Source organism: Bombus vosnesenskii, unplaced genomic scaffold, assembly GCF_011952255.1.
Source record: "Bombus vosnesenskii isolate JDL3184/JDL3185 unplaced genomic scaffold, Bvos_JDL3184-5_v1.1 scf7180000013273, whole genome shotgun sequence".
NCBI lineage: Eukaryota > Metazoa > Arthropoda > Insecta > Hymenoptera > Apidae > Bombus > Bombus vosnesenskii.
In genome coordinates this window covers 1,766,215-1,793,446 of record NW_022882931.1, presented here as the reverse complement: position 1 = coordinate 1,793,446, position 27,232 = coordinate 1,766,215, and the positions used below count along the sequence as shown (strand labels likewise).

Genomic DNA, 27,232 nt, shown 5'->3' with positions numbered 1-27,232 from the left:
TATCTTCGTACGTCTTTATGTATTTTATGTACATTTGAATGGTTTCGCAACTAAGGAATGCGGATTAGTCGGTATCGACAAAATCCGCATTTCCTTAGCTGCCAGCCCATATGATCCGCATTCCCTTAGTCAGAGCGTCCTTGATTCGAATGTAAAAGTTTTACGTGCGTCTGTATCGAAACCTTCGAAGACTGCATAGGACCTTCAATTTCAATTGCATCCTTCTATGGCTTCCAGCTGGATTCACGGATAAGCGTCGGATCCTTTGAAAGCTTTTCGCACACGTGGAACGTTCGCTTGCTTTTCTTGCTCCAAGTCGGCCATTCTCTTTCCATGTGTACATAAACCTTTCTCCCGTCGAACCAGTTGTCCCGATTTTATTTTCTCTCAATTCGTTACGGTTTCCCTTGACGCTGCGCGCGTGATTTCTCATTGATCGCGTTGCTATCCGACCAGAAAAAGTCGACGATATTGCATCCTCGTTCGCACGTTTACGAATGACAAAAAATACTCTTTCACTTTAATATCTAAAAATCTCGGTGACGGTGATAAATGCTACAAGTTGAGAGGAATGCGTAGCTTGTAAAGAAAAACGGCTTTTAAAAGAAGAACACACTTGAAGAAAATGGCACCTTCAGTGTTTGAAGCGCGAATTTTATTATTAAAATCATATTATTCATATTATTAAATCAAATATAAATATAAATAATATAAATATTATAATCATATTATTAAAATTATCCTTATTATTAAAATCAATGCATTAGAATCAAGATCATTTCCATGCATGTCGTTTCGTACAATTTTATTGTACAAGGAATGAAATTCATCAACGAACGATAGTTACGATTATGCAAATGATAAAGCGAATCTTCTTTTATCCAAAATTTCAGATTGAAGTTAGATGAGAAGATGAATACTAAAAATTGTAAGAAGAATATTCCAAGAAAATACTACTTTTATCCGAATTAAACGCTAATATTCCTCGCTATGAAAATCGATAGATCACTTGCACACGTTCTATATCGTCCCGTATAAACTTACAAACGAATGACTCGTAAACCCACGATCAACGAGTAGTCGTAATCTCCACAACCTGCAAATTCACCTACATCATCTACATGTGCTCTAACACGACAAAGATGTTGCTATCACTGATAGAGAGCTCTCATAGCGTATTCGAGTAACACGTTGGCGAAATTTTCACCACCTCGAGACTTCGAACTTTCAACTTCAGCCGTGAATTTCGAACGCGACCTGTCGCGTCGTTCCCTTAGGATAAGTTTCTCATTCTTTGGGAGCTCTCGACAAATACTCCGTAGTTCGACGTGTCCACATTCAAGAGGATCCAAGAGCATTTACAGTTGACGATATCTTCGTTGGATTTTTACGATACAGAAGATTCTAACGATTGCAAGTTCTGTTCCTTTCACAGCGCTAACAGTCAGCTTCCACGTTTTATCATCGTTTAGATAAATTCTAGCTCCTCTGACAACGTCCGTTAAACCGCTTCTTTGATATTCTACTTCAACGTGTGTACACTGTTTTACTCGGAAACTTCTCTGCTTTTTATTGCAAGATCTTCGTAGCAAACTTTTCAAATTCACGGAAGATTTGGAATTTGATTCCAAGCGTCGAACGTCCCGGTGGATTTTAATACTTCAATTACGGCAAAGAGTTTGAAAATTCTATGAAGCAGATGCACTGTTGGATCGATATGCTTCTCTTCTTTGAGATTATGTCTCGGTCGTTTATGTGACAAGAAGGCTGGATAATATTTTCGTACTAGCCGGAGCTTTCTCGTGATGGCTAACGTAAAGAGTCCTTATGACGATTTCGCGTTGAAAGGATCCCGCGGGTTTAACCGTGTTTTACGAAGCTTTACGGCGACCTCGTCAGGGTAAACCTATTAGGCAGCCTCGTTTTAAAATCCTCGTAAACACGACGATAATCCAAAACGTGTCCGTCTTGATTTTGTTGCCGACTTCACGGGCGCGCCTTCTTCCTTGTCTCAAAGGTAAGTATTATTCTTCTATTATTTTTGTAGGTCATCTACTTAATTTTTTTACAATTTTTTATAACTTTGCACGCAATTATAAACCAAGGAGGAGTAATTCTAAAATTCTAAAGAATAATTCTTACCAATATTTTTAAATATCGTATTAGGAAAAGACAACTTTCCTACAGATCGTTCGAGTAAAGTAGAATCCAACGAATCATGTTCCACCGCGAAAATATGGTTGCCTCGTAAATATTTCAATGGTAACTTCTCGCACGAGCGTTTATTAACTCTCAAGGGGCATCACCATCGCGAATCCTGATGGAATGAATTTTTCCAGACGCTGTACGTGTCTATCGTTTTTCGAACTTCCATCATCGAATCAAACTCTATCAAACGCAATTCATACGTAACGAGACAGTGCGAATAACTCGTTTGAAAATCTTGCAAGTAGGAAGAAATCATCGTCTCTATATTCTGAAGACGAAATGTAAGTCGACAGGTCGAACACACGGTGTATTTCGTTCTGTTTGATTTTGAATTTATCATTTCGCTGCCGTTTGCGTATTTGTTTGTTAACGTCAAATAGCAACGTGCCACGTTATGTACAGTTCGGTATCGTTCGTTAAACCGATTCACTCGATTGGCTGAATTTAATATTTGAAAGACTCATGAATCATTGGTCGAAGCACGGCTTTATCTGTGATTCTCCTTTGATAGGAATTTCAGCTAAATTAAAAATTCATTAAACAGAAGGCGAGTAATTAGCGACAAAATTGAAAAATATCTGTGAAAGGGAGAAATATTCTGAAAGAGACTGAGCTTCTTCCGTTTAAAGATTTCAAATAGTAAATGCAGAAAATGACGTTAAGTGATGTACGTTATTACGTAAAGGTTCGGAATCATTTTTTTTTTTTATTGTACTCGTAAGAAACCATACAATATATTAAGAAAAACGAGCGACATTTTTATATGATTTTACACATCAAGATAATGAAGAAATTTCATGCACAAAAATATTGTCTAAGTCTCATTTCTCAAGTTATGAAGAATTTAATTTCGCGCCGAACAAAAGCAGATATGAGTTTCATAAAACAGTGAAATTGTAGCATTCCCAAGCATCTTTTTGATAACACAGGGCCATACTTTATCATAATTTCAGACAATCCGGAAATTTGGAAATTTTAAGTGAAAATTATATAGATGTCAGGTATTTGATTGAAAATAATAGAATTCACAATATTAAATCATCTAGAAATTTCGATAGAATTTGTATTTTATTATCGTACATCTGTCGCGACCTTTCATCGATGAACCGTGCTGGCCGCGAATTCTCAACGGTTAAAACACAGTCAGCGATGACAGTCACGTATCGATAATTCGCGAATAACACGCGAAACTCGTTTCTCCGGATAATGACGCCACAACGGGATCATTATCGAGGAACGGGTCGATCCCCGTGTTGCAATTTAAAGACAACTATCTCGAGTCTCGGAGTAGATTTCTCGACAGTTCTGATCGAGGCGTGGAAAAACGAGACAACGAGGCCACGAATGCACCTTTAAATTTCACAAGCACCACGCTCCGAAATAATCATAAGAAGGAGAACGTAAAATAAAAAGGATTATAAAAAGAAGGAAGGTAAAGAGAAAAGAAAGAGGGGAAAGAAAAGCAGTCATTCCAGCTACTTTTATGCGCAGAAGCATACTTCAGTGGAAATGCTGGCACAATGTGTGCACTGGCACGCCCACCAAAGGGAGCTAAACTCTTCGACAAACAAATGGAACAGCTTCGTGCAGAAAGGTGAAGATGCTGGAAGTAAACGTTCCTGTAGTATCGCGGGGAATGCTTTTTGACTTTGCATCGAATTTAATATCTTCTCTAGCCGACAAAGCGTGGAAACCTATACACATTTACAACACAAGAACCATTTAATTTGCAGTAGACTTTGTAGTCACAGAACTCCATATTTAAAATGAGAATGTTAGATCATGGCTACACCAGATGCGTGTCGTGATGAATTGTCGTTCGAAGAATATATTAAGACGATCAAATATACAGACGCCTCCACTTAGAATCTTTCTTACTTTTCATGTAAGAAGACTAAATGATGAATTGAAGATCATAGCGATGTGGGTCGAGATTTTGAGAATTGTGTGTTAACCTTGAAACGTATCATCTTTTTAGTTTCATGATTAATTAACAACTCCATTCTCTGCAACGAAATGCTCTTACAAGTTGGAAAAACGTAACTAATTTTTGAACTGACACGTACCCTTATTTCGCAACGAAGCGTTTTATTCTTACACTTCATACGTCTCCATTTCGTATTATCAAATTTTTCTAGGCAATTTTGTACGCAAGTTCCACCATATCACACGAATATATATTGGACCTAATTAATTAGTACGTAAATGCTAGAATTAAATACGCTGTAATTATAAAGACAGTATATCATAACTATTTTATAAAAACTACTAGTGCACTGATTCACAATATAATTCACAGTTCTTGAAATGGAAGAAGATAAGGTTAATCCAAGCTCCCATCTTCGCGGATGGAAAGACCAGCAATTCCAATCAGTGTATTAATACCGTTCGAAATGGAGGGAGCCGCGGCGAAGGATACAGTCAAGCTTCGTTGGATCATCCGATACACGGAGTCGACGCGAAATGGGAAAGGAAATAGCGAAGGAAAATTGTAGACGAGACGAGTCGCGACAAATAAGCTTGCCACGTTCTCAAGACACAGACACAGATTCTTTACATGGGGTTAAGCTTGCTCCTCAGCATGAACATCGCATCCTTGGAACACACTAAGAGCAGCTCGCAATATCACGAGCTTTCAAATAAGTGCATTTACCTTGAGAAGCATAGCAATGTTTCTCAGCAGTTTCTCGTTTTCTTTCGACCCTTCTTACTTCGTCTAATTCTGCGCGCTCGTTTCGCTTCAATTTTTTCAATGGATAGCTTATGTCTGCAGACAAATTAACGTCTTGGATTTTTACGTAAATTAAGGTAAAGATATCCAGGCACTTACAGGAATATGTTACGAATGTATTATGCGTCTTGTAGAAAATGTTTTGAAATTTCTTTAGAATCGCAACGAGAAACCAATATCACGATGATATTGGTGAGAGTTGAAACGAATCAGAAAATGTATATAGAAGTTAGAAGATATTTATCACAAATGTACGTTTTACAACAATCATCAAAGCATTTAACAAGTCAATTATAAATTATAGTATAAATCACGATATTTATTCAGTCCATCTTTAACACCAATTATACGTTTAAGAATATTATTCGTGTTATTAGGTTGTCCGAAAAGTATCTTTTGTTTTATGAGGAAATAATAGACGCGCAACGTTTTCCGTTTTATATCATTTTGTGGAATTACGTACGATCCATTTTGTTCTGTTGACATAAACACCGTGACATTTCACAGATTTGGCTTCACGTTTGTACGAAGGTGCACTGTTATAAAAAACACGTTTGCGAAAGAAAGACAATTTCCGGACAACCTAATATATACTAATTTTTTAATACAATGCTAAGGAAATTTGAAAATGTGTCAGACACGCAATATATAAAAGTTTTCTACGACAAGTGTACGAGTATTTTCCTTTTTGTGAGATAGAATTTCCTAAATGGAACATTGCCTTCACAATGCATTTTGATGGTTTTCAATCGAGAATTAGTGGAAATGGACAGAAAGTGTTGCAAATTTCGGTTCTCTGCATGTATGATATATCTGTCCGTAATGATACATTCGTCGTGGCGAGCAATAAGTTACGCGAGCGCCGATTTATTCTCAATATTCCATTAAATTTGTGCCAGCCAGACTTCTCCATGTCGCCTCGTCGATGAAATATCATATGTTTGACGAGTGACATTCTTTGCCTCGTCCATTGATTACCTTTGATTCGTCCATCGTTCTTCGTTGAAAATGTCATCGTGCGAATATTCGACGTATGTATTTTAAAATAATGTAAAGCTGCACAAAACGAAAGGGAATACATACTTCAATGTAAAGTTACAGATGACTAAATTAAATAGATTCGCAGTCTGCCGAACCGATAAATTTCGCCATAGTGTGAATCCCCTTGTAAATCTCTGCTATTTCATATCTCTGAGGATAAAATTAATCTTTGTCATGCGAACGCGATTCCAACGATTTGTAACGTTATTACAATAACATGGCAATTTAGATCGTCCGTCCAAATCGAACGCATTCCCGATTAATTCCGCGAAATTTTCTATCGACTATCCGATGAGATGCGCGATTAACCCGCGCTTTGTCTCCCATAATTTCGTTCCATTCTTACTTTATCGATACCTTTCATCAAACGTTTATTGAAGGAGGACGAAAATCTGATAAATCCTACGTATACGATCCGAAATAAAATAAAGGATAAATATAACGTTTTAAATTCTGACGGATAATAGTATCGATTAAAGAGAATCATGGAAGATACAGAAGATAAACGATTCGGTGATGGAAGAAGAGATAAATAAGATTATGAAAAGAATTTCGGAACGAGGGAAAGTGGCATCAGGAAGCATGAAAAAAATATACTGTATGCAGAAGGTAAAATTTTCTTGGTCTGTGAAATGAAAGAGAAAGAGAGCATAAAAGGGACATGAGCTGAAGGACAAAGAAACGGAGGTAAAAGGAAATTGAAGGAAATTGGAAGGAGGCAACGTAAATTTGGCTAACAACGGGAGAAAAGAGAAAAGAATTTGAGAAGATAGGCCGAGCACAGGGTGATAAAAATGAAACTTTTGAGTCGCGAAAACTCGGCCAGCAAACTAGTTATTCGATACGAGAGCACAAACAATATAAGTTCTGGAACTATGAAATTAAATTTCAGAACGAACGGAATGTTATGGATACACGTTCATTTATGGAACTGCCTGAAGTCGAACAGAAAATTCGTAGCATTCTTATACTACGAATATTCCTTCAGCGTAGCGTTTTTAACTTAGCTTTTATTGCCACGACGAGCAGCCTTCGTCTTGCAATTTAAATACACGACAAAACTTTCCGGCGGAAAATTTTGTTATTTTTGGAAAACGAACGATGATTAAAAATAGCTAACTACTTTTACAGCACAGTGTTAGAATCTTTTTCGCTACATATATATACTATATACAATATTAAATATTACCGAGACACTTCTTTAAAAAAATTAGAAAGTTAGAGCTAAAACCATGCCGAGAACACACGCGAATAAAACTGTAGAAACCAGTAGTATAAAATTAAAGTGGCAAACTAGAAAACATTTTATCGACACATTATGGAGCGTACAGACTTCTCTAACACGTTTAGAACCTTCATAGTACTGTGTTATATCCTGAGCACTACATACTGCCTTGATATTTATTGAAAAAAGTAAGAGCGTAGGAGAAAATCGCCGTGGGGATCTGCACGAGTGAAAATACAGACGCTAGTGATATAAACGTAAAATGAAAGCACTATACGAACGAATATCTTAATACAACACAGTATGTGATGTATATTACCGTAATATCCACTTGAAAAGTTACAAAATTGTAGCCTAAATTATAATGACCACGTGTAGAAGCAAAAGTGTGTAAACTAGTAGTATAACCGCATATATGTTGCGACATGTTGCGGCGTTCACCACACTTCTTAAATAAATCCAACAATTTCATTCATTTAATACGATTTGACTACATCCTCAAAGAACATTCTGCCGGCATCCTTAATAAAATTGAAACGAAACGAGCTAGATAAGTAGAGTAACAGCTAGCGTTTCGAGGTATGCAGTGGAACGCGCATCAGGAATTCGCGGACATCAGGAATTCGGCGTGTAACCAAACGCGGCTCACGCTGCTACAGGGAAAAACAGAACGGGAAACCGCTGCGTGCTCGACACCCGGGCTTGACTGGCCAAGCTTTCCAATTACATTACCACACAGGGCAGAGCGGCCATCAAGCGGAAAGACGACGGAGAACCGTCGGATAGAAAGTAGGAGAAGAGGGGAAAAGTGGCGGAAGCAAGAAAGGCGACTGCGTTTCCACGCCATGTGCTTTAAACGCGGCCGTATCCTCGCGAGTAAGAAATAGAAAATTGAACGAGTCTATGTGTCGGTGCGATTCTCTTGCCCTCGTCGCAACGAGGCAGTTGAGATAAATTGGCGAAAAGCAGAGAATGGATTGTTGCTACGTACCAAGGTGAACGTATATAGACGGCGAATGATATCAAGAGTGGCGTACAGTTGAAGTAATACGATTAGGCGAAAGGCAAATATACGAGGCAACGATTAGAGGAAAGGCGGCGAATAAAGATCGAATGGAGAACATTTAAAGACGGAAGGAAGGCGCGGGTTCGGCAAGATAGTTTGTTCTAATTAGGAGCTTGCAGAATCCGGTTGGTAAGTGCAGAAACAGGAAATTGTTCAGACAGCTTTCCCACCTTCCGAGAAACAGATACAAATACTTGCTCGCTCAACCTTTGACCAACTTGCCTTGTTTGTACTGAGTCGACTGACATTGTCAAAGCTTCCCAAAAATATTCAATCCTCGGCGTGTAGTCTGTAACCGGCGGGCCTTTGCTTGAGTTCCGACTGGGCTGCGATGTGTTTCCGAGAAGGACGTGACAGTGGTTCTGTGTTGCGCGTTGGGTGCTTTGTGCAAATTCAAACTTAAAAATTTAAACGTATGAATAGAACGGAGATTTTAATTTATCGTAAAGCTCGAAAGATTCAATGTCAGGAATTGGACTGAATTTTTTCTAGAATTGCTTTTCACATTCGGCTACATTGCCGTTTGTAAGTATCTGGACATTTTACGTATATTTTATAGCAACAATGCATGAACGTGAAATATATGAATTAATAAGCAACTAACAACTGGAAAATAACGAATGCAGAACGTAGTTATTATTTGAGCCTCTCAGAAGCGAAACTCCATGATCAACATCATTTTACATACTAATTTCTCCTAATTTTATTAGTCAAGAACGCAATTAGCATTCAACATCTCAACAGATGTAGGGTTTATTTTCATGAGTTTATTCGTTACGGAGATAGTATAAACGATCGCGAATTTTAAGATGAACTTTTCAAAATAATATTTGTAATTTTCACTTTCCTCTGCGTTTCCATTTACGATTTCATCATGTTTGATCGATGAATTGGTCAGTTTCTGTGTGATTCATTGGTCAATGTATAATTTTTACTTGCGATTCTGTAATTAAATTACACCCTGCCAGGAATAGCCAAGTGTTCAGATGCTTTCCGCCAGCAGCGCACGTTTTTTGTTTGAACAGCTGCACAGTTTTAAACGAGTTTAAAGCGAAGAATCGCTATCACGGGTTGCCTGCGTGCACGTAAGCTTAGAGTAGAGGCAAGACTACACGTCAGAATGGTGAAACACATTAAAGGCGCTGTTTGCCGGTAAGAAGAACGTGAATTTCAGTAACCGTCTAACTAAGCGGGAACCTAACTTAACATTGGAATGGCAGTAACAGTCAAGAAGCCGTATGTAAATCATCTTGAAAGCGTTGAACGCGGTCTATAATTTCTAAGACAATATAACGTAGAGAAGTTTCTTTGGCTAATAAGAAGCTGCTCATTGCGACGTCTAGCTAGGAAGTTGTATATCCGTCACGTGCATTACGGAATGAGGAATTGCTCGAAGATTGAGATCGAGCACCTTCACTTCGGAGGATTACAGGCCCTGGAATTCCTCTGATATATCTCCCCTTTGATGGATAAACGTAGACGCCTACTTTAGCTAGATTGTGTTCTACACTTAGATGGATTTCGTAGAATTTACATACGAAAAAAGTTTTATAAAACATCTGCTTAAAGGGAAAGGAATAAAATGGTAATCGGTGTTTAAATATTAAATACTAGTTTGTCAGTTTGACGAATTAATTAGTCTGTGTAATTAATAGCTATTAGATGAAGAAATTTCTCTCATGTATCCTCCAATGATTCCAGTGAATTAAGAAACAAGTAACAATTTCTTAAGATTTCAATAATAGAAAAAAAACAAACTGGTGTCAACGAATTAGGCATTAATCTAAAAGCTGCTAAATAAATGGTAAATTCATCTGAAAGCAGCACCAAGTTAATTTCTATATTTAGTAGTAATAAATTCGTAATAAATCGTGAATTCTTATCGAATTTCTATACATACGCACAGCTTCTGCATTTCTTACTATTTGTCGGTTAAAAGTCGTCCATTTTTAGTAAACGCATTGAGAACACAATGTAAAGATCTCCAACTCCAGCAGTGTTCTCGTAACATGCAGAACGCGTTACGCAGACGTTGCAGATACATTCGCAACTCTTTGCAGAGACGTGCGCTTGGATACTCTGCCCGCAGAACGCTCGAATTGGGAGACCCTCGGGTACGATGAAGTTCCGAAAAGAACATAAAACGAAGACTCCGGAGCTCCTATGTGGTGTGAATTCATTGAAATCGGAGCGCAGTATTATTCTGTTCTCGTGGAAATATGTCGACAACAGCAGAGCTACAAGAATATAATCTTCGTTCACTGATTTTTTTCTCTTATTCTAATCTATTCTAATCTTGACTTTGTTAATACAATAATTCTATTGATATTTTCGAAACTTTATTCCAGAAGCGACTAATCTCGCGGCTTTATAATTAATTGGATGATCGAATTCCTTAAATTGCTTCAGTGCTGCAGTTTAATTTAGATTAAATGTTCTGTAGTGAGCTCCTATAGTATGATGAGATGAGATTTTCAATTTGGCTTCTGAATCCCTGAAATATTCATTATCAAGTAATACCGATAGAAAGAACCAATTATTCTACTTTCCCAAGTCCCAAATCCCTGAAATGTTCGTTCCCTTGCTATTAACTTCCCTACATTTTTGCATTTCTAGATCCCATTATTCCCCACTTTTTATTATTCAATTCTTGGTTCTCTCTATATTCTTAAGAATCTTTAACTGTACTCTGTTCAACGAGCCGGGTCAGAGTGGAGGTAAATAAATGATTGGGACATTCATAAGTTTCAGATATTGTGTCACAAATCCGAGAAGTCAAAGTAAAGCTTTAACGACGACCCACGTAAATCCTCTCCAGCGAATAACTAGCTACGGAATGTTATTTTCCCATAAAAGTTATTTAAATACAGTACCGTGTTGACAGAAAGAATAATTAATTTTTTCATTTCTTAGATTCTTAAATTCCAGCAACATCGACCGAAAGAATCGATTTCCCTATTTTCTGGATTCATAGGTTTCGGAACAACAAGTTGCACGATGCAAGGATTTCGAAGCAACTTCAATCATATCACGCGAAATTCGGGACAATAGAAACGACGAGGCAACTATTCGAGACCGGTGTAAACGATTGTGTAAGTTGCCTGGTAATCGTCTTAACAACTTCAAAACGGTAATTAATTTTCATAGAACGACGGGCGTAACGAGTTTCTTACATAATGGGGAGTCCGTTTTAATTATACATCATCGTCTGCAAGTTGCAGGAGCTCTCGAGTCTTCTAAGATTTCGTAAATCCATTGGAATACATTAAACCGAAACAATCCTGCTGCTCCTCTGGAAGAGGAAACGAATGGAATTGAAATTGAATCTCGTTCACTGTTGAAAACAGTGCTAGTGAGTTCCGCGATTATTTTCTCAGAATGACGAATTTTCCCAAAACTTCCTATTAACTTGGTCCATTCTTCCATTTATTTTCTTATCCTTTTTTCAATTTCTCGATTAAAGTTAAACTGGTCTATTACCAGTGCACAAGATAAGTACTTCTTCGAGATGACGAGAGTTCGGCCAACTACTTGGTTAATTCTCTGTTAAATCATGGAATTTAATCCGGCGCAAATTGTATCGAACGGCTAAAGCCACTAACTGCAAACGATCTTCGATAGCTGGCTTTGAACGAATACCGTTCCGTCGTAAAACTTAGAGGCAAGAAACCTTATGATCGATCTACATTTGCTACGAAATTGCCTAGGAAAGTATGCGAATACTTGAAGAAACCTCTTATGAATATATATTATGTGTCTTATACGAAACAATTTGAAATTCTATTAGCGCTATAATGAAACACGATTATCATGATCATATTGGTCAAAGGAGCCAATTTGAAAATGTATATAGGGGTTAGAAATTGAGTTAGAGTTTATAATGCGGACAGTCGTATCTTATTACGGTGATAATAAAATTTCATAATGTTTTATACTCGTATAATACATATGTTAAGAGTTCAAATATTTTTCCGAGCCACTGTACGTATTTGTAAAATGAATGCGTTAAATTACCCGTAGCTTGACAAGATACGCGGTAACCGAATTTTCGAATGAATTTCTGAAAAATTTTAGCCACCAGAGAAGAAATTAACGAGCCGAGTTGCCTCGTCCTTCTCCCTTTTCGGCGAAAAGCGTTCATCAACGTTGAAATTAAAATTAAATTCTACTCACCACACGAACGGTATAATACGAGAAATTTGGGATTTTTGGACTCATTCAGTTTGTCTTGCAATACGCTAAATTACCATGGAATTTAAAGATCGGTCGATTAAAATTTTCTTCTTTCATAATAACTTTGTTAGTTAATAATACAACAAATAAAACATTAAGCATCGTTCATAAATCGTTACCACCCGAGTTTTTTTTCGCGATGGAATTGTTTTCTATTATAAATATTACAGTTATAAATTATAAATAGACTGCGGATGTATTTTATGTATTTTTGGGAAATTTCGTGCTGCAAAAATACATATAATAAAAATATAACATCCTTTGCAATATTTAACGAATGATGTAAATTACTGTTCGGGTTTTATTTCTTCACTCGTATTTACGAAAATATGAGTTTACACATCGGCGGTTTACTTATGAACAGGTAAAAATTCAACAATTCGATACCTCGTAAACTGCTCCAAGGGGCATGACCAGGCAAGCGACCATAAGATCAGCGACAGCCAAACTGACGATCAAATAATTCGCCACTGACTGTAGATTTCGCTCGAGCAGGATCGCTGCTATCACGAACAGGTTCCCTGGAACAAAAATTTGTTTTAGAAAATCCCCCAAGTACTCCATCGCGTGAAGATCGAGCAAACATTCCCTAAAACAGCGACTTAAGCTTTCCGCATAATTACTCGTAGGAAACTCTAAATCGTATGCTTTCAAAACATTTCACAGTCTGTTTCATCAGCATTGAAATAGGTGACGTTATCAAGATCCCCTACCTACACGATTTTAGCGCGTGCTTTGAGGTGGTTCGCTGCAACTTTTAGGTTCACCGGGAGTCGCCGTTTTAATCATACATCCGGTTAGTTGCGCACGGTCCTCGGAACTCGCATAAATAATTCATAAGCTGATTACCAAGGAACCCCGAAAAGCACGAAGCTGAACGATTCTCGTTTCATTTTCGATGAAAATTCCACATATTACTTTCTTCGGTTAATAATTCCGGATAAAAGATGGTCGCTGGTAGCAGATTTTCCGGATGCGTAAACTCTTCGTGTAGATTAATGTCGAAAGTAGTGGGGGTGGGGGAAATTTTTGATAAATAGATACACCGATAGATATGGTAATTATGCATAGTTTAACTTTGATTTGTTTAAGCGTTAAAAGATCGATTACAGTTCCAAGTAGGTGCAATAAAAATTGATCAACTTGGTGTGTTGTACTACCTTGTAGTTGAAATTCGGTTCTCTGGTTTGAATAAAAATTGGGCGCAACAATTTTCAATTTTCTTTATAATTCAATTTTGAAATTTATAGCCTAACTATGTCGTGTGAAATTAGTGATGTGAATGAACTAAAAATATATCCAAATAATGTTACAAGTCAATTAAATTATTATTGAGTGGCAAATCTAAACTTCTACTTACGTATCATGAAACTAACTATTAAAGTTATTTATAAAATAACAATTGTATTTTACCGTATCATAAATCTGGCCTAACGGAACTCTCCAACATTTTCCATGGATAATGATATGGCATCTTGCTCGCCCTACAGACAAAGTACCTAAAATTTGACAATTTTCAAGCTAAATTCCTAGTCAACGTCATCAATCTTCGTTATCCTTTGAATTTCACTTCCACTAGCGAGTAGTGGTTACACTCGTGCTAATTATCCGCAGTCAGTGGCGAAGGTATTGCAGGTAGCATCCATTTGTCAGCAAACGGTGGACGTTGAAGCAGAGGCAACTAGCTTGTTACATTCTGTAATTAGTCTTTCGACGCTGTCGTCGCTTTGAAGGCTTAGCAAACGTTTTGACAATCGCATAATCAGTTTATTCGTTGGCCAGGTAGCGAGCCTTTAAACGAAACAGACACGCCAGCACCATCGTTTTGCGAAAACGATTTGCCAAACGCGTCCAGTTTCGGCCTGTCTTCCTATTAACGTGACGGTTTTTGAAAAATTAATTTACAACGTTGGACGACGCGTGTCGATCTCTGTCAGAGCGAACGTACAACGAGCAATTGACGTAAACTCGCAGCGGAATAAATAACACGCGCTCTCTGCGAAACGTTTATTCGATACAAAACGCACACGTCTGGAATATTTTGCAGGAAAATTCGTAAATTTATCTATCGTTTGCCAAACCGAGAAGAATCGAGAGATCGGACATTGTCCCATAAAACGATGAATTTGAAACGGCACGTTCTTCCAAACTTCACGCCTCATCGATCTTCCATTCTTCTCTCGAATCACGTGCCACGAGGATATTCGCGCGCGCGCGAATATGGTTAGATATTTGTTCCGTATTTATAATTACATCGCGGATATATCTATGCATTTCTAGGAAATTTGGAAACGCAACATTGCAGAGAACGCGCGTAACGTGAAAAAATATAGAAAATATCAACAGTATCTAGTATTTTTCATAATACAATTGGTACATAACACAATTTTTTACCAACGTTCTACTTTTTCGATCATGTTTTCGAACATATGAATTTGCAAAAAATCCAGAAGACTCTTTATAATTCATCGAAGTTCGACTCAATTATCGCTGCAGAGTAGATTGGTTTCTACGCTTTCCACGGAGTTTGAATCAATGTTGAAATTAACAGTTTCCCGTGTTATAGGCATCATGGTTTGCGTTACACGGTTTTCACTCCATTTCGACACCACTCGTGCTTGTTAATAACGGCGCGAGTAGTTTTCACGTCCTAACGCAATAATTTTCCACGGTAATTTGCACGTTTGAATCCTTTTTACGATGGCCGATCTTTTTTCACGTTGGTGGGCGGGTATAAAGTAAACCGACGTTTATATCACGAGAATCGTCGATTTGTAACACGTGTACACCGGAAAAGTCGCGTTGAATCCGCGGATCAGAGGGAACGTAGTTTCACTGCACACGCTGTCTTTTTCTTTTTTTCGCCCTCCCACATTTTTCTCTCGCCGACTTCGCGAACTAAATTGTTCGAGCGACAGAAAATCGAGCCTCGAAGCCGTCACAAGCACTTTACTGCACCGTAAACTCCAGACTCCGCGTAAAGCGTTTAATACGAATAAATGAACGGTGCTTGGCGAGGAGCATTTTCAAATTAGCGGTCGCGTTCCGGTCGTTTGCCCTGAAGATGGTGTTAAACTTATCCTTCGTTTCGCGGATATAGTACAGTGCGCGTCAGAATTTTAGTCGAATTCGACTGATGAGAGATTATTTTCTTTCTTATTTTAAACCGTAGCGCGATCGTAAGCTCGGTAGTAAAGTCGGTAAAAGGTCGCAAGCTTCGGGGAAAGATCGTGCGAGGATTGCAGCATCGACGAGAAATTCGTTTAAGGGCTCAAGCTAGAGATCGTTGGAAGATCGTACGATCAAAGTCAAAGTCTCTTGGAGATTTTAAGTCGGTACTTTATTCTTCTTTAAGGTTACGAATTCGATAGAAAAAAAGTAAAAATAAAAAAAGAATAGGTTGAGAGCTTGGCGTAGTTAGTAAACGCGAACTCCTTTCAGAATCCATCGAAGATCATCCAATGAATATTACAATTTCTGGAATATTAGCTTTCGTGCTTGAGAAATCTTGAGCACATAATACTTTTTTGTTTAACATTAAAAAACATTAATTTTTATCGTATATTAAGGAATAAAAGTATTCATTTACATCATCTGTTAAGAAACATTTATATGTTTATAGTTTACTTTATCCTCGTTTGTAGTTCTACGTCGAGCTGAACTCGACATCGATCATTCATTTTGCCTTTAGAATATGAAATAAAGTGTTTCTACCTAACCCCAATCTATATAGACACGTTATCGGTCATGGAAATGTATAAATAAAGCGAAATAATTATGAACAGCCCTCTGAATAATTGCAGTTGATCAATTTCGTTTCTAGAAAACTCACATAATCATATTTCGATTCAAAACTCTATCAATAGCATGTACCAATTCGTTGCGTAATTCCAAATGAAAGAAGAACAGATAATTCTAGTGTTAAAGTGATTTTCAAATATTAATTCACGTTTGCGAGCAAAAAAATCACCTCCGCTCAATAGAATTTCACGCTTTCACCGTTTCATTCTTAAAACTAGTCGTTTGAAAGAGGTCTCTTCGCAATCACGAATTCATTCTTGATCTCATTGCTCTCCAACCTCTACGTCTTACTAAATAAACCAGGGAAATACACTTTCCATCTTTTATCCCGCATTCATTCATTCGTAACGACGCTTCTCTTCGCTTCGTACAGCTCTTTTCTGTAACAAGGAATTCGTGACGGTATCCAACGTTCGTTAGAAGCATTGAACCGTGGTCGTTAATCGCAGTACAACGTTTTATTATAAATGAATAGACGACACACCGCTTTCACTCGAGAATACAAGATGCGTGACGCGAAAGCTCAACATGCACACAGGCTTAAGCGGGATGTTCGTGTTTCTGCTTTCAAGGCGAACTGTACGAACGCAGGTGGAATACGTAAGCCGGTACCACCTGTGGTCGAGAGCCATTCTTCTTAAATTATTCAATTTCTCTCCCACGGGATACGCGGCTGCACGCATCAACGTTTTCGATCCACGCGGTTGCTATTGCGAAATAATTCTTTTCTCTTCACGATACGCCGCTGTTGCACTTTACGGCTACTTTCACCAACCTCTTACAGTACGTGCTGTTTCCACCCTCCCCTCCTCCTCCATCATTCTATTACTATGAGGCACGAAATAAAATTGCGCCAGGATCAGCGAAGAGAAAACCTCAACGTTCCAGATGGTAATCGTAAAACAGTGGAAAGAACGTTCGAGAAATCGCGCAGACGAAGTGATGGTAGGGGATGAAACTGGGATGAAAGCTGACTAAAGAAATGGCAAATGGTGATTGTCTGGAGGAAATTCGAGTTTTATCTTCTCCTGTTCGATGCACGAGTCAAAAGTCATTCAAATTCAGGTGGAATAAAAGCGGCATGTCTAACGTTATATACAAGAAAGGCGATTCAATCCATGGCTCTCTTGATTTTGTCAACGAGCTGTTCAAAGAACATTTCATTCTAGAGAACAACTTATCGATTATAATCATTATTTTTTGAGTAATCATTCTGGTAATTGTTTCGAGGGAATATTCCTTAGAACAGCAAAGCAACAAGCGAATCGTGCAATTGAAATGATCATGGAATAAAGAAAATGAAAGTCGAACTTGTCCCAAAAGAATGGTAAATGTCGATGGGTTGAGAAAAATTTGACTTTTATTCTCTGCTTTTGAATGGATGGAGTTGAAAGTCATTTAAATTTAGACGAAGAGCAGTAAGTATATTTTAATGGACCCGGAGAGCGAAATGAAAATAGCTGTCAATTACCATAGGCGTAGTTATTCGCTAGCAATACGATGAAGTATTGAGTAGCCAACTCAATATTTATTGGGCAATAACGCGGAGCTTATGGACATCGAGTAACCAGTATAGCTCTAGATCAACGATTTAAGCACTTTGATAGACGATTACTCACGTGTAAAGATTGACGTAATAGTCGGGCTGAAATAAAAACTGACACGATTTTCCGTTATTACGCGAGCCAGCTGATATTCGACTGATTAGTCGACGATTAATTTTTATTCTCGTAATCATCGTAAGTGGTCGAAACGAGCCGCGCATTAACGATAAACATCTTGGTGCGTTAGAGTTTCGTTGGACTCGCGATACGCTCAGAAACGATTGATATTATTCAGCAATAGGTTCTGGTACAGCCTTTAGCGTCTAAGAATTTTTACAAAACAATAATGGCTGTCTGAAATAATCGTTTATCAATTAAAAACAATCGTCATTTTTTCACAGTCTCAACCGCCTCTGTCTTAAATGGTCTCCCAAAATAATAAGAGCAATTTAGACATTTTCCATTGTGCGACATTTAATCACGATGCACAATAACTAATATTATGGTTTGATAAGTGTTATTTGAAAGCCAATAATCACACGTCATGTGACAACATGTGAAAATTGTGACATAATTACGCGGAGCGTTTTGGTCGTTGCCAAGCGTCCGTAAAATTACTCTAATTTCGACACAGATATGGATACCTGGGCAATGTTCAACGGGCCGTTAGTTAGGCAGCGAACTGTACTAATAACAGAATTTACAGTCAGACAACTCCGAGAAAGGAGGAGAAGCCTCGGTCTACGTATGAATATGTATGCCGGTCAAACACTGACATCGTCCCCCTCAGGCGCTGGTCACTGCTAATCGAAGTACTTTTCTACCCAAGCTTAATCGCATTTGATGTTTCTGACACACTGCACGAGCTCTCCGAATTAGCTCAGATAGGAACTTCGTCCTCAAACTTCGTCTTTGCGATTCGATTCAATTGGTACGCGATCATTAGCAATGCAAGCATTACCGTCACCGGTTGTAAATAACGGAACTTCACCAACCAAGTTTTCGAACATAAACGAACTGTAAGTTGGTTTTGATAATTTGATGAGCCTGATGAAATTCGAATAAATCACTGCCAACCTTGAACGAGATAGTTTGCAAACTGTGATAGTATATTTTGTTTGTCCGTCAAATTTTTCGCTTTTAAAAAGGAAGAATAGAATAGCGACACTGAGATGTAAATACTCTTTTGTTTAATCATTGTCGAAATTAATTTCAATGACATTTTTCAGCGAATAAATCAACAAATGTTTCTTTATGCACCGCTTGTTTCGTTAAGAGTATTAATATATGAATTAATCTTGAATACGGTAGTTTTCAACCGTGATACCGTTTTGTTCGCCATTCAAATTTTCCGCTTTCATAAAAGGCAAATATAATATCGACACTGAAATGTAAATATGTTTTCGTTTAGTCATTGTCGATTTTAATATCAAAGAAAATTTCCACCGAATAAATCAACAAATACTTCTTTACACGCAGCTTATTTCGTTAAAGGTATTAACGTATGAATTAATCTTGAATAAGGTGGTTTTCAAACGTGATACCATTCTGTCTGCTCTTTAATAAACTGTCCATTCATCTAAAACAAAAAATATAAAATCAATACGGAAGCATAAATACGTTTTCGTTGAATAATCGTCGATTTTAGCTCGAACGAAATATTTCAGCGAGCAAAATTAACAAATATTTCCTTAAACGTAGCTTGTCTGATTAAAAGTATTAATGCACGAATTAATCTTGAATTGGAACCGTCTCCAATTATGATACTGTTGCTCGTTAAATTTGTTCAATATTTCTACAAATACAACAATCGTGTACGTACTTATATAAAGAGAAAAATCTACATGGAAGAATAAAAATTTTTTTCGTTGAATCGTTAGTTTTCGCGGAACAAGATCAACGAATAATTTTTTAAACGAGGTTTGCCTGATTAACGGTATTAACACCTGAGTGAAGATTTTTCATACAAGAATCAACGAGCATTTTCGTCACGAATCAGCGATACATTTTGCTAAAGTGAATATCCAGGACGCAGAGTAACGGCGTGCGCGATGTGCGTTCGAGCGTTAGCCGGCACTACGAGCCGGAAACTTACTGTCATATTTATTTCCGGCTCCGTGGAACGTTCACTGGCGCGTTCCAACTTTCCAACCCCGAACACGCTAGTCAGATTGAAGTAGCTGAATTCTCGCTGTTCTTGCCGACGGTTCTCGAACAATTCCTCTCCCCTCCGGTTTGAATAAACGTTCCAGAAAAAGATCTTCCACTTCTCGGCAAATGCTTCCTGCTCGAGAATGTCGAATTCTTTCTGAGACAACTCATTGATTTCGTGTAACTTTTTCTTTAGTTCTAAAGAAATTGCGGTCGACCGACGAACGTCCAACACGTTGTTCCTTCTAATTAAACTACTTCGTGGTTGCATTCAACTAGCCACAACTCATATTTCCAAAGAAACTTTTCTTATTCTTCCCCCGTTAGTTTCCCCCGGGTTTTCGCCATATCCTACACGATCCTCTTTCGTTTCGTCTACTGTCCCTCTCCTTCTTCGCTACTGTTATCCTTCGGACCGAGTTAAATTATGTTAAAATATATAGAATACGATGTTGGTCAAGAACTTCTTCTTGCTCGTGGAAATTGATGAGAAAGGTAGATCTGTTTCGATGAGAATGGAAGCATTTAGTATTAGGGGTAGAGTAATGAATAATGGAACGCGTTTTGAATTAATGGACAATACTGTATGGTAAGAAAAAAAGTTTTATACAAGAACTATTGGAGACAATAGAAAAAAATTATAATCAGATTTAATTGGTATTTTAAGTATATCCATAATATTAAAAAACATTTTGAATTTTGCGATGAGATATAGGCGTTTGTATGATTAAATAAAAATTTATCATTTTGAAACGATATCTATCGAATTAAGAATCCTGATAATACGTGAAGAATATTTTATGCTTGAGTAGATTAAATTCTTATTTAAAGTACTATATTAAATGAAAGTATTTTATTTAATAATTTTATCTAAATATTCTGAATTTTAAATGAAAAATCTAAATATTCTAATTTAATCCACTATTCCAAAAAGCTGCACAAAAAGACGCTGCAGGAAAACGGAAGGATTAAGAAGGAACAATAAGTACAATTCCAAGTAATAGCCTGCAGTGGTTAAAAGAGATAAAATAATCCCTGAAAGTTCCAGCCAGTATTATTGAAGATTAACAAAATAAAATATTCTACTTATAATTGGTAGCCATAGTCCCAAAAATATAAAGATTACAAACATCTTAAGATATAAACTATCCTAGAGAATATCGCCAAAACTAACAAATGGATAACGAAAGTAATTATAGAAGAAGTAGATAAAGGAGAAGAAAAATGTAATAAAATACGAAAGCTTCAAATCCAAAGGAGGCTCGACACTAAAATGAAGGAGACGATAGTAAAACAATCCTGTCAACTTCCACGACTCGAGTAAGAGTTACGCAGATGGTTCATCGAATCATCATCAAACGGAACGAAACTACCAGTAACATTCGTGAATCATCAAGATACCGGATACAGGCTCGAATCCTTCAGTATAGAATGATATTACGCGAAGGGATGGCAAAGTAGTACAGAGGAGGCATAAAGGTTTACGAACCTTTTCTATACAGCTTAAATAGGCCATTCACCATCCTGGACGAGTAAACTACCTTCTTTCTATTTGGTCATCGTAGACGTATAAAGGAGACGCGGTCGATACAGACAGCGTCTCTTCTCGCTATCCTTGACGTGAAAAAGACATCCTACCTTTCCAAAGAACATCCTCTCTCTCTCTATATATATATATACGTATTAAAGAAAAATCGTGATTTTGCCTATATCGGTGTCTGACTCGGCGAAATCGAATCTGCCGTTTGAAAGCAGCAAAAATTCTACGATTTGCGGGAGGATTAAAGAAGCAGGACGAGCTTTTATTGACACGTACGATAAGCTACGTTGCGATCCGCCCAACTAAAACGTTAATGTCATTTCTTTGCTATTATGGCCGAAAGAACATTTCGCCCTTTGAAACGACTCCACGAATTAGAGGAAACCAGCGAGCCGTGCTCCAATTGAATTCGCCGATTGAAAGTAGAAAAATTCTACTTTGTGGCAGACAAAGCCCGGCGATGAAATTTTTAGGTTCCTCTGGTGTTTCCACAGTAATGAGGACAAAAATTGGGCGATTCATCGATCGTCGGCTCGTGTTTCAATTACGTGCCCTACGTTCAACATTTGATTAATGACAATCTACTAATGGCGAGGGGAATTCGCTAACGAAATTAATTAATCGGAACTAGTAGATAACTTCGTGCACGTTAGTAACGCCGATGCTCGCTTTAGATTTAGGTGAAGCAATCATCATTGCCGATGCCCCCGCGATCGTTACTGTACGAAATTGGCAATTATCCAACGAACTAGATATCCTGTAGCTTTTATGTAAAAAAGTCTACGCCAAAAGCGGACGTTCCTTATTTGCAATTCAGCAGTAGTATCTCACTTATGAAAATTAACTAATTAAAATTAATGAAAATTTAAAACGCTTTGTACAATATTCGTAATACGTTCGTAAAGAGTTTTTTTCACACAGCTGCTCGATTTACACGATGAACTGGAAACTGCGTAAATCCGTAAGTGTTCGCAATGTCCAGCCAATAATTAAATTTCCATAGTATTGACCCCGACGTTCGAATTCGAAGGTGCAAGACTGACTCACAGATTGGAAAAAGGTTGTTTCGAATCGCATTAAAGATGGGCGAAGCAGAGAGACAGAATGAAAGTGAATTTTAAAACAACTCGATCAATTTGACCACTGAATTGCCCAGTGGTTCAGTTTTTCTCAATATTTGGCCAATTTTGATAATGCCATTTCGGCGCAATACAATTCCCTTTTAATTCTTATTCCCTTCGACACCTCGTTCTATTTTCTTCTTTTCTCGATCAAGAGCAGAAATGCTATCAGAAAATTACCGATGTCAGCAAAAAACGTAATTAACAATCCTTCCAAGATGGCCCGAATCCCGTTAGCCATTCTCAGAAATGGCACATCCCAAGGAGAGGCTGTCTTAAATTTTGCAAATTCTATTCGTCTTCGAAGCAGCCAGAAATTAAGTAATCTGCATCGCATCTCCAGTTTATGAAGCGAACTGTTCCTGTGTCGCAAAAGAAGGGTCAGATATCTAAATCCCTATATAATCGTTATCTCCCTATATAATCGTTATAACTTAGTTTCTTCGACTCTCTAAATTATTTAAGATCATATCGTTTATTTTTCTATAAGGACGATCATCTTGAATTTATAACGGCGGATGGGATAAAGGTTATCTCTTAATGGCAATCGTTGACTCGATATTGATTAATCCATTGGACGCTAAAATTTTATCATAAGATGATCTTAAGGAACTGGAAATTGATGCCCCCGGGGCGATTTTGCTATTCTCGATTGTTGTTTCATCTTGACACATAGAATATCCCTGACCTTACTTGTGCCATGATTTTAGTACCACGGTGAGGAAATGACAAGATATTTATTGCCCCTTTTTAAAGGTTTGTTTTAAGGTACTTTAATATATAATAATTTAATACATAATAATTATTAAATATGATCCCACTGAATATATTGATTAATATTAAATATTTTTAATATATTCTTCCACTAAATATTTCCTAACTTCCATGTCGTACATTTTCAGGCACGTTTCTAACTTTTCCAATATAACCGCTTAACCAATCTAATTCCACAGCAGCTAATGAAACTCCAACATCTCTTTAACACGTACAATACATTTCGTAAAATATATCTACGAGTGTTTGAATACTTTCGTAAGCTTGTACATACTGTACATATAACTCAAGTATCCATTTAAAAATGGAATTAATGTTTCTGCAAATATGTTAGAGACCATCGTATGCACAGGTCTATGGAGAGGAATAATAGATTCTTATTGGCACTTTTTTCAGAGACATTAAACACGCGTTCGCTATGCCGAACGAAGGTCTCATGAAATTCTAATCGAACCATTAACTCTGAGGCGCCTGATAGCTCTCCTAGCTCATTTCGTCGCCGTCGAAACGGATATTTCCTCTCCGTGCGCTACTTTCCAAGTCTTCCGACCGATTCTATCCGCGTAGATGCGTGCGTGGATGCGTCACACGGTTACCCTCGTCATTCCCGATAATACATTACGCGGCGCGGAAACGTGTCAGCTTTAGATTAATCTCCCATTGTACTTGTGTGGTGCACCGTTCACGCCGTCCGCGAAACTACACGTTAACAACAGACACCATTACATCGACCAACAGAGAGACAGAGCTTGCACGTGCAGGCTGCTTGTACAGTAAGCGGAAGGAGAACGATTAATTGATTAGACACCGACAACCAGATTCGAAGTTTCCACTCACTCGTGTATATGTTGAGCCGTTTTTGTAAAATTGATGTCCCGTTTCGTCGATTTGCATCCGATAATCAAACGCACTCGAACGCCCCTGCTTTGGCAATTTAAATTAATCGAAAGGTTAATTTTGCCAGTTCTCTGTCTGGTGAAAGAGAATTCAAAAACAATTAACACGCTGACTGTCAACATAACCGACGATAATACATTTTTTTTAGAATGATTAAAATACGATAAATTTCATGGATTGAAAGAGGTTTAACAGTATGAGTGACTTGGATAGCATTGTCAGACAGAATTACGTAAAATACAATATATCCTGCAAAATTTCAACTGTGTGATATAGTACGTTTAAATCTGTTGCGGATGCCAGAAATATATAAAATTCACATGGCAGTCAATGGAGTTAATGCATTTGACATTTCCATAGTATCAATTGAGATACTACAAAGGTACTACCAACTGATATCAGATTTACTACGCTTAGACCCAATTAACACGTAAATGCCGTAAATATAGGGTGAGTCAATAATCGGTATAATTTTGTAGCCGTTGTACCTACTTTGAAATACTATAAATATACAATAGTTTCCAATCTTCTGGTAATAATTACAAACTAAACAAAATAAGTGGAGTAATAATACCACTAATACACTGTTCGACAAAAAAATTGCAACACCTTGATGCGATTTCGTATATAAAATGTTGCTACGTTTTTGGTGAGCAGCGTAAATTGAATTGAATTCGGTATAAAAACTTTCCCTATTTACACGTATACTCGTTTCTATATATAACACTTACGAAGTTTCTCTCAATCTCCAGCAACTCCAAAAACCATTTCCTTCTACCGAACGTACTTTCCAAAATATTCGCAGCGATAGATTAATATCGAACACCCGAGCGAACTGGACCATCAGATCGTCAATAAGTTGCCCCGTCTATGCTCGATACTTTTTAATGTGTCACCCTGCACACACACACACACACACACCTACTTCGAGACTCGTCCTGCGTTCAACAGCTTTTACTTTTCCAGTTGGAAGTTCGCCAATAAATGAGGCCACGAAACAAATAAAACTTTCCCCGATCATTTTTAACAACTTATCAAATTTCTTGGTCGAAGCGTCGAATCCAAGAGTAGAAGCAGAACTTACCAATAATGGTGACGGATATCAGGAGACCAAGGACCATAGTCGTGAGAATGATCGAGGCATCGGTGAACGCCAACCCGTCGGTGGACGAATTCGCAGTCTGGTTTACGTGTTCCTCCATGACGTACGAGATATAATCCTCTCAGTTCCAGCAGGCTCTTCAATGTATGTCGGCTATCATCTCCTTAAATAGCGTACCATGGTCCACCGGTACGAGGAGATCCGCGAGATATGAATCTTCTATTCAAGGCGATCTTGGCTAGTCGACTTCTTCGAGTTCGCCAAGTTAGTGTCTGTTTGTTGAAATTGTAATACGAATGTCGTCGGCTAATATTCTCATTCGCCGCGCAGAATTTTCGCCGTTATCCATTTTTCGCGGACAACGGTCACAATTTTGCCCAACGACTTAAAGTCTTTTCCTTCGAGTCGGAGGTGAGCTCTGCAACAGAGAAATAAATGAATTTTAATTGGTAGAATTGGTGTATCAATTTGAAAAACAGATAGAAGAAGATTGAAGAGGTTTTACTATGGTTTACTGGAATAAATTGTGTAAGCCAGCTGAGAATCGATCAAAATCAAATCGCTTTTTCAAACGTGCTACAAAACCATCAATTAGTATCTGCAGTAATAAAATTTTACACCTATGAATATGGAAGCTGTACCTTTCTTTCGCTTCTAACTAATACAATTTAAATATTGGAAATGCAGAGAATTTCATGTCAGTGAATTTTTTACATAAGCGTTGGCATTTGTAATAAAAAAGCAGAATATTCTAGAAAAGTCTCGTACTTCTTTCTCATAAGCCCTATAATTTCTCGTGTATTAAGCTGCACGTTATTCTAAATTCACTCGGTTCGCTGTCGCTTCACACGAATCTTTCACAATCGCTCAGAATTACGCTACTACAAATTTCTTTCCGCTCACTGAATATACATACGCGGATCTATTTTTTTATCGAATTAGTCACGTTATTCAGACGAAGTCTCTTTGGGAAAAACGATCGAAAGAAATGAACGAGTAGTATCACCTTCACGGTGGTACGCAGAAGTAACGAAATTGGAGTAATCGATCGACAATTATTGGAATTGAAACGCTGACTGCCGGTGCAGACCGTGTTCGGTTATAAATATGGGCAAAAGAGAAACGAGGTAAAGGGAGAGAGTATAGAGGAGTGAAAAATAAAAAAAGAGAAAAAAGAACGAGAGGCAAAGAGGTGTGTGTCCACGATGAACGAGCATCATAAAATTGCTTGCCGAGGTCACGTGCGCTATATTTAATTTTTCGATAGACACGTTTCATTAACTCTGGAGCTAGTGAAACGATTCTGGCTCGCTGTCTAGATTCAATTGTTGCGCGGAATCAAATTGACAGGTCCGTGAATTACCGTTTCATAGATCCGTGTCCGCGCGATGACACTTTTAAATACTTCATCAGATATCCATCGTCCATTTGGTAGTCGGACTGCACGCAGAAAAATTCCATCGCGAGTTTCGTTGCGAATTAACCGCCGGTCAAAGTGACATCGATGATACTGGAGAGACACCAGGCGAGTACAAAACGAGAGGAAGAGGATCGTTTCAGGTCAAGAAATTTCCACTCCTTCGAGACCATTAAAAAGTTAAAAAGGGGTGTAAGAAAAGGTGAAGGAGAACGAAGAGAAGTACTCGTAAAGATGCGCCAGATAAAACAGCCACTTTCGCGGGTTATTAAATAAATTTTATGGCGATTCGCCGCGCGAGAAACGTCGCTTCGCTATTTCCCTTCGTTATTTCCATTTTACTTTAATACGCGTTGACGCGTTTTGCTGTTCGTTTTTTTA

The 27,232-nt window shown here is 37.8% G+C and overlaps 1 protein-coding gene across 3 annotated transcripts in view; it reads right to left on the bottom strand.

Annotated features, from left to right (window-relative positions):
* Window positions 1-25,852, bottom strand: part of LOC117231631 (5-hydroxytryptamine receptor-like) — a 44,464-nt gene extending 18,612 nt beyond the window's left edge. The window contains exons 1-2 of one of the 3 annotated variants that reach the window (XM_033490235.1): window positions 25,417-25,852; window positions 12,892-13,025 (exon numbers count right to left, since the gene is read on the bottom strand). In XM_033490235.1, coding sequence (XP_033346126.1) covers window positions 12,892-13,025; window positions 25,417-25,534 — 252 coding nt within the window. In that variant the 5' untranslated portion in view covers window positions 25,535-25,852. Of the gene's footprint in view, window positions 1-12,891; window positions 13,026-13,217; window positions 13,380-25,416 lie in introns of those variants that run through there. The other 2 variants (XM_033490236.1, XM_033490237.1) reach the window with 2 other exon arrangements.
* Window positions 25,853-27,232: the final 1,380 nt, after the last annotated feature.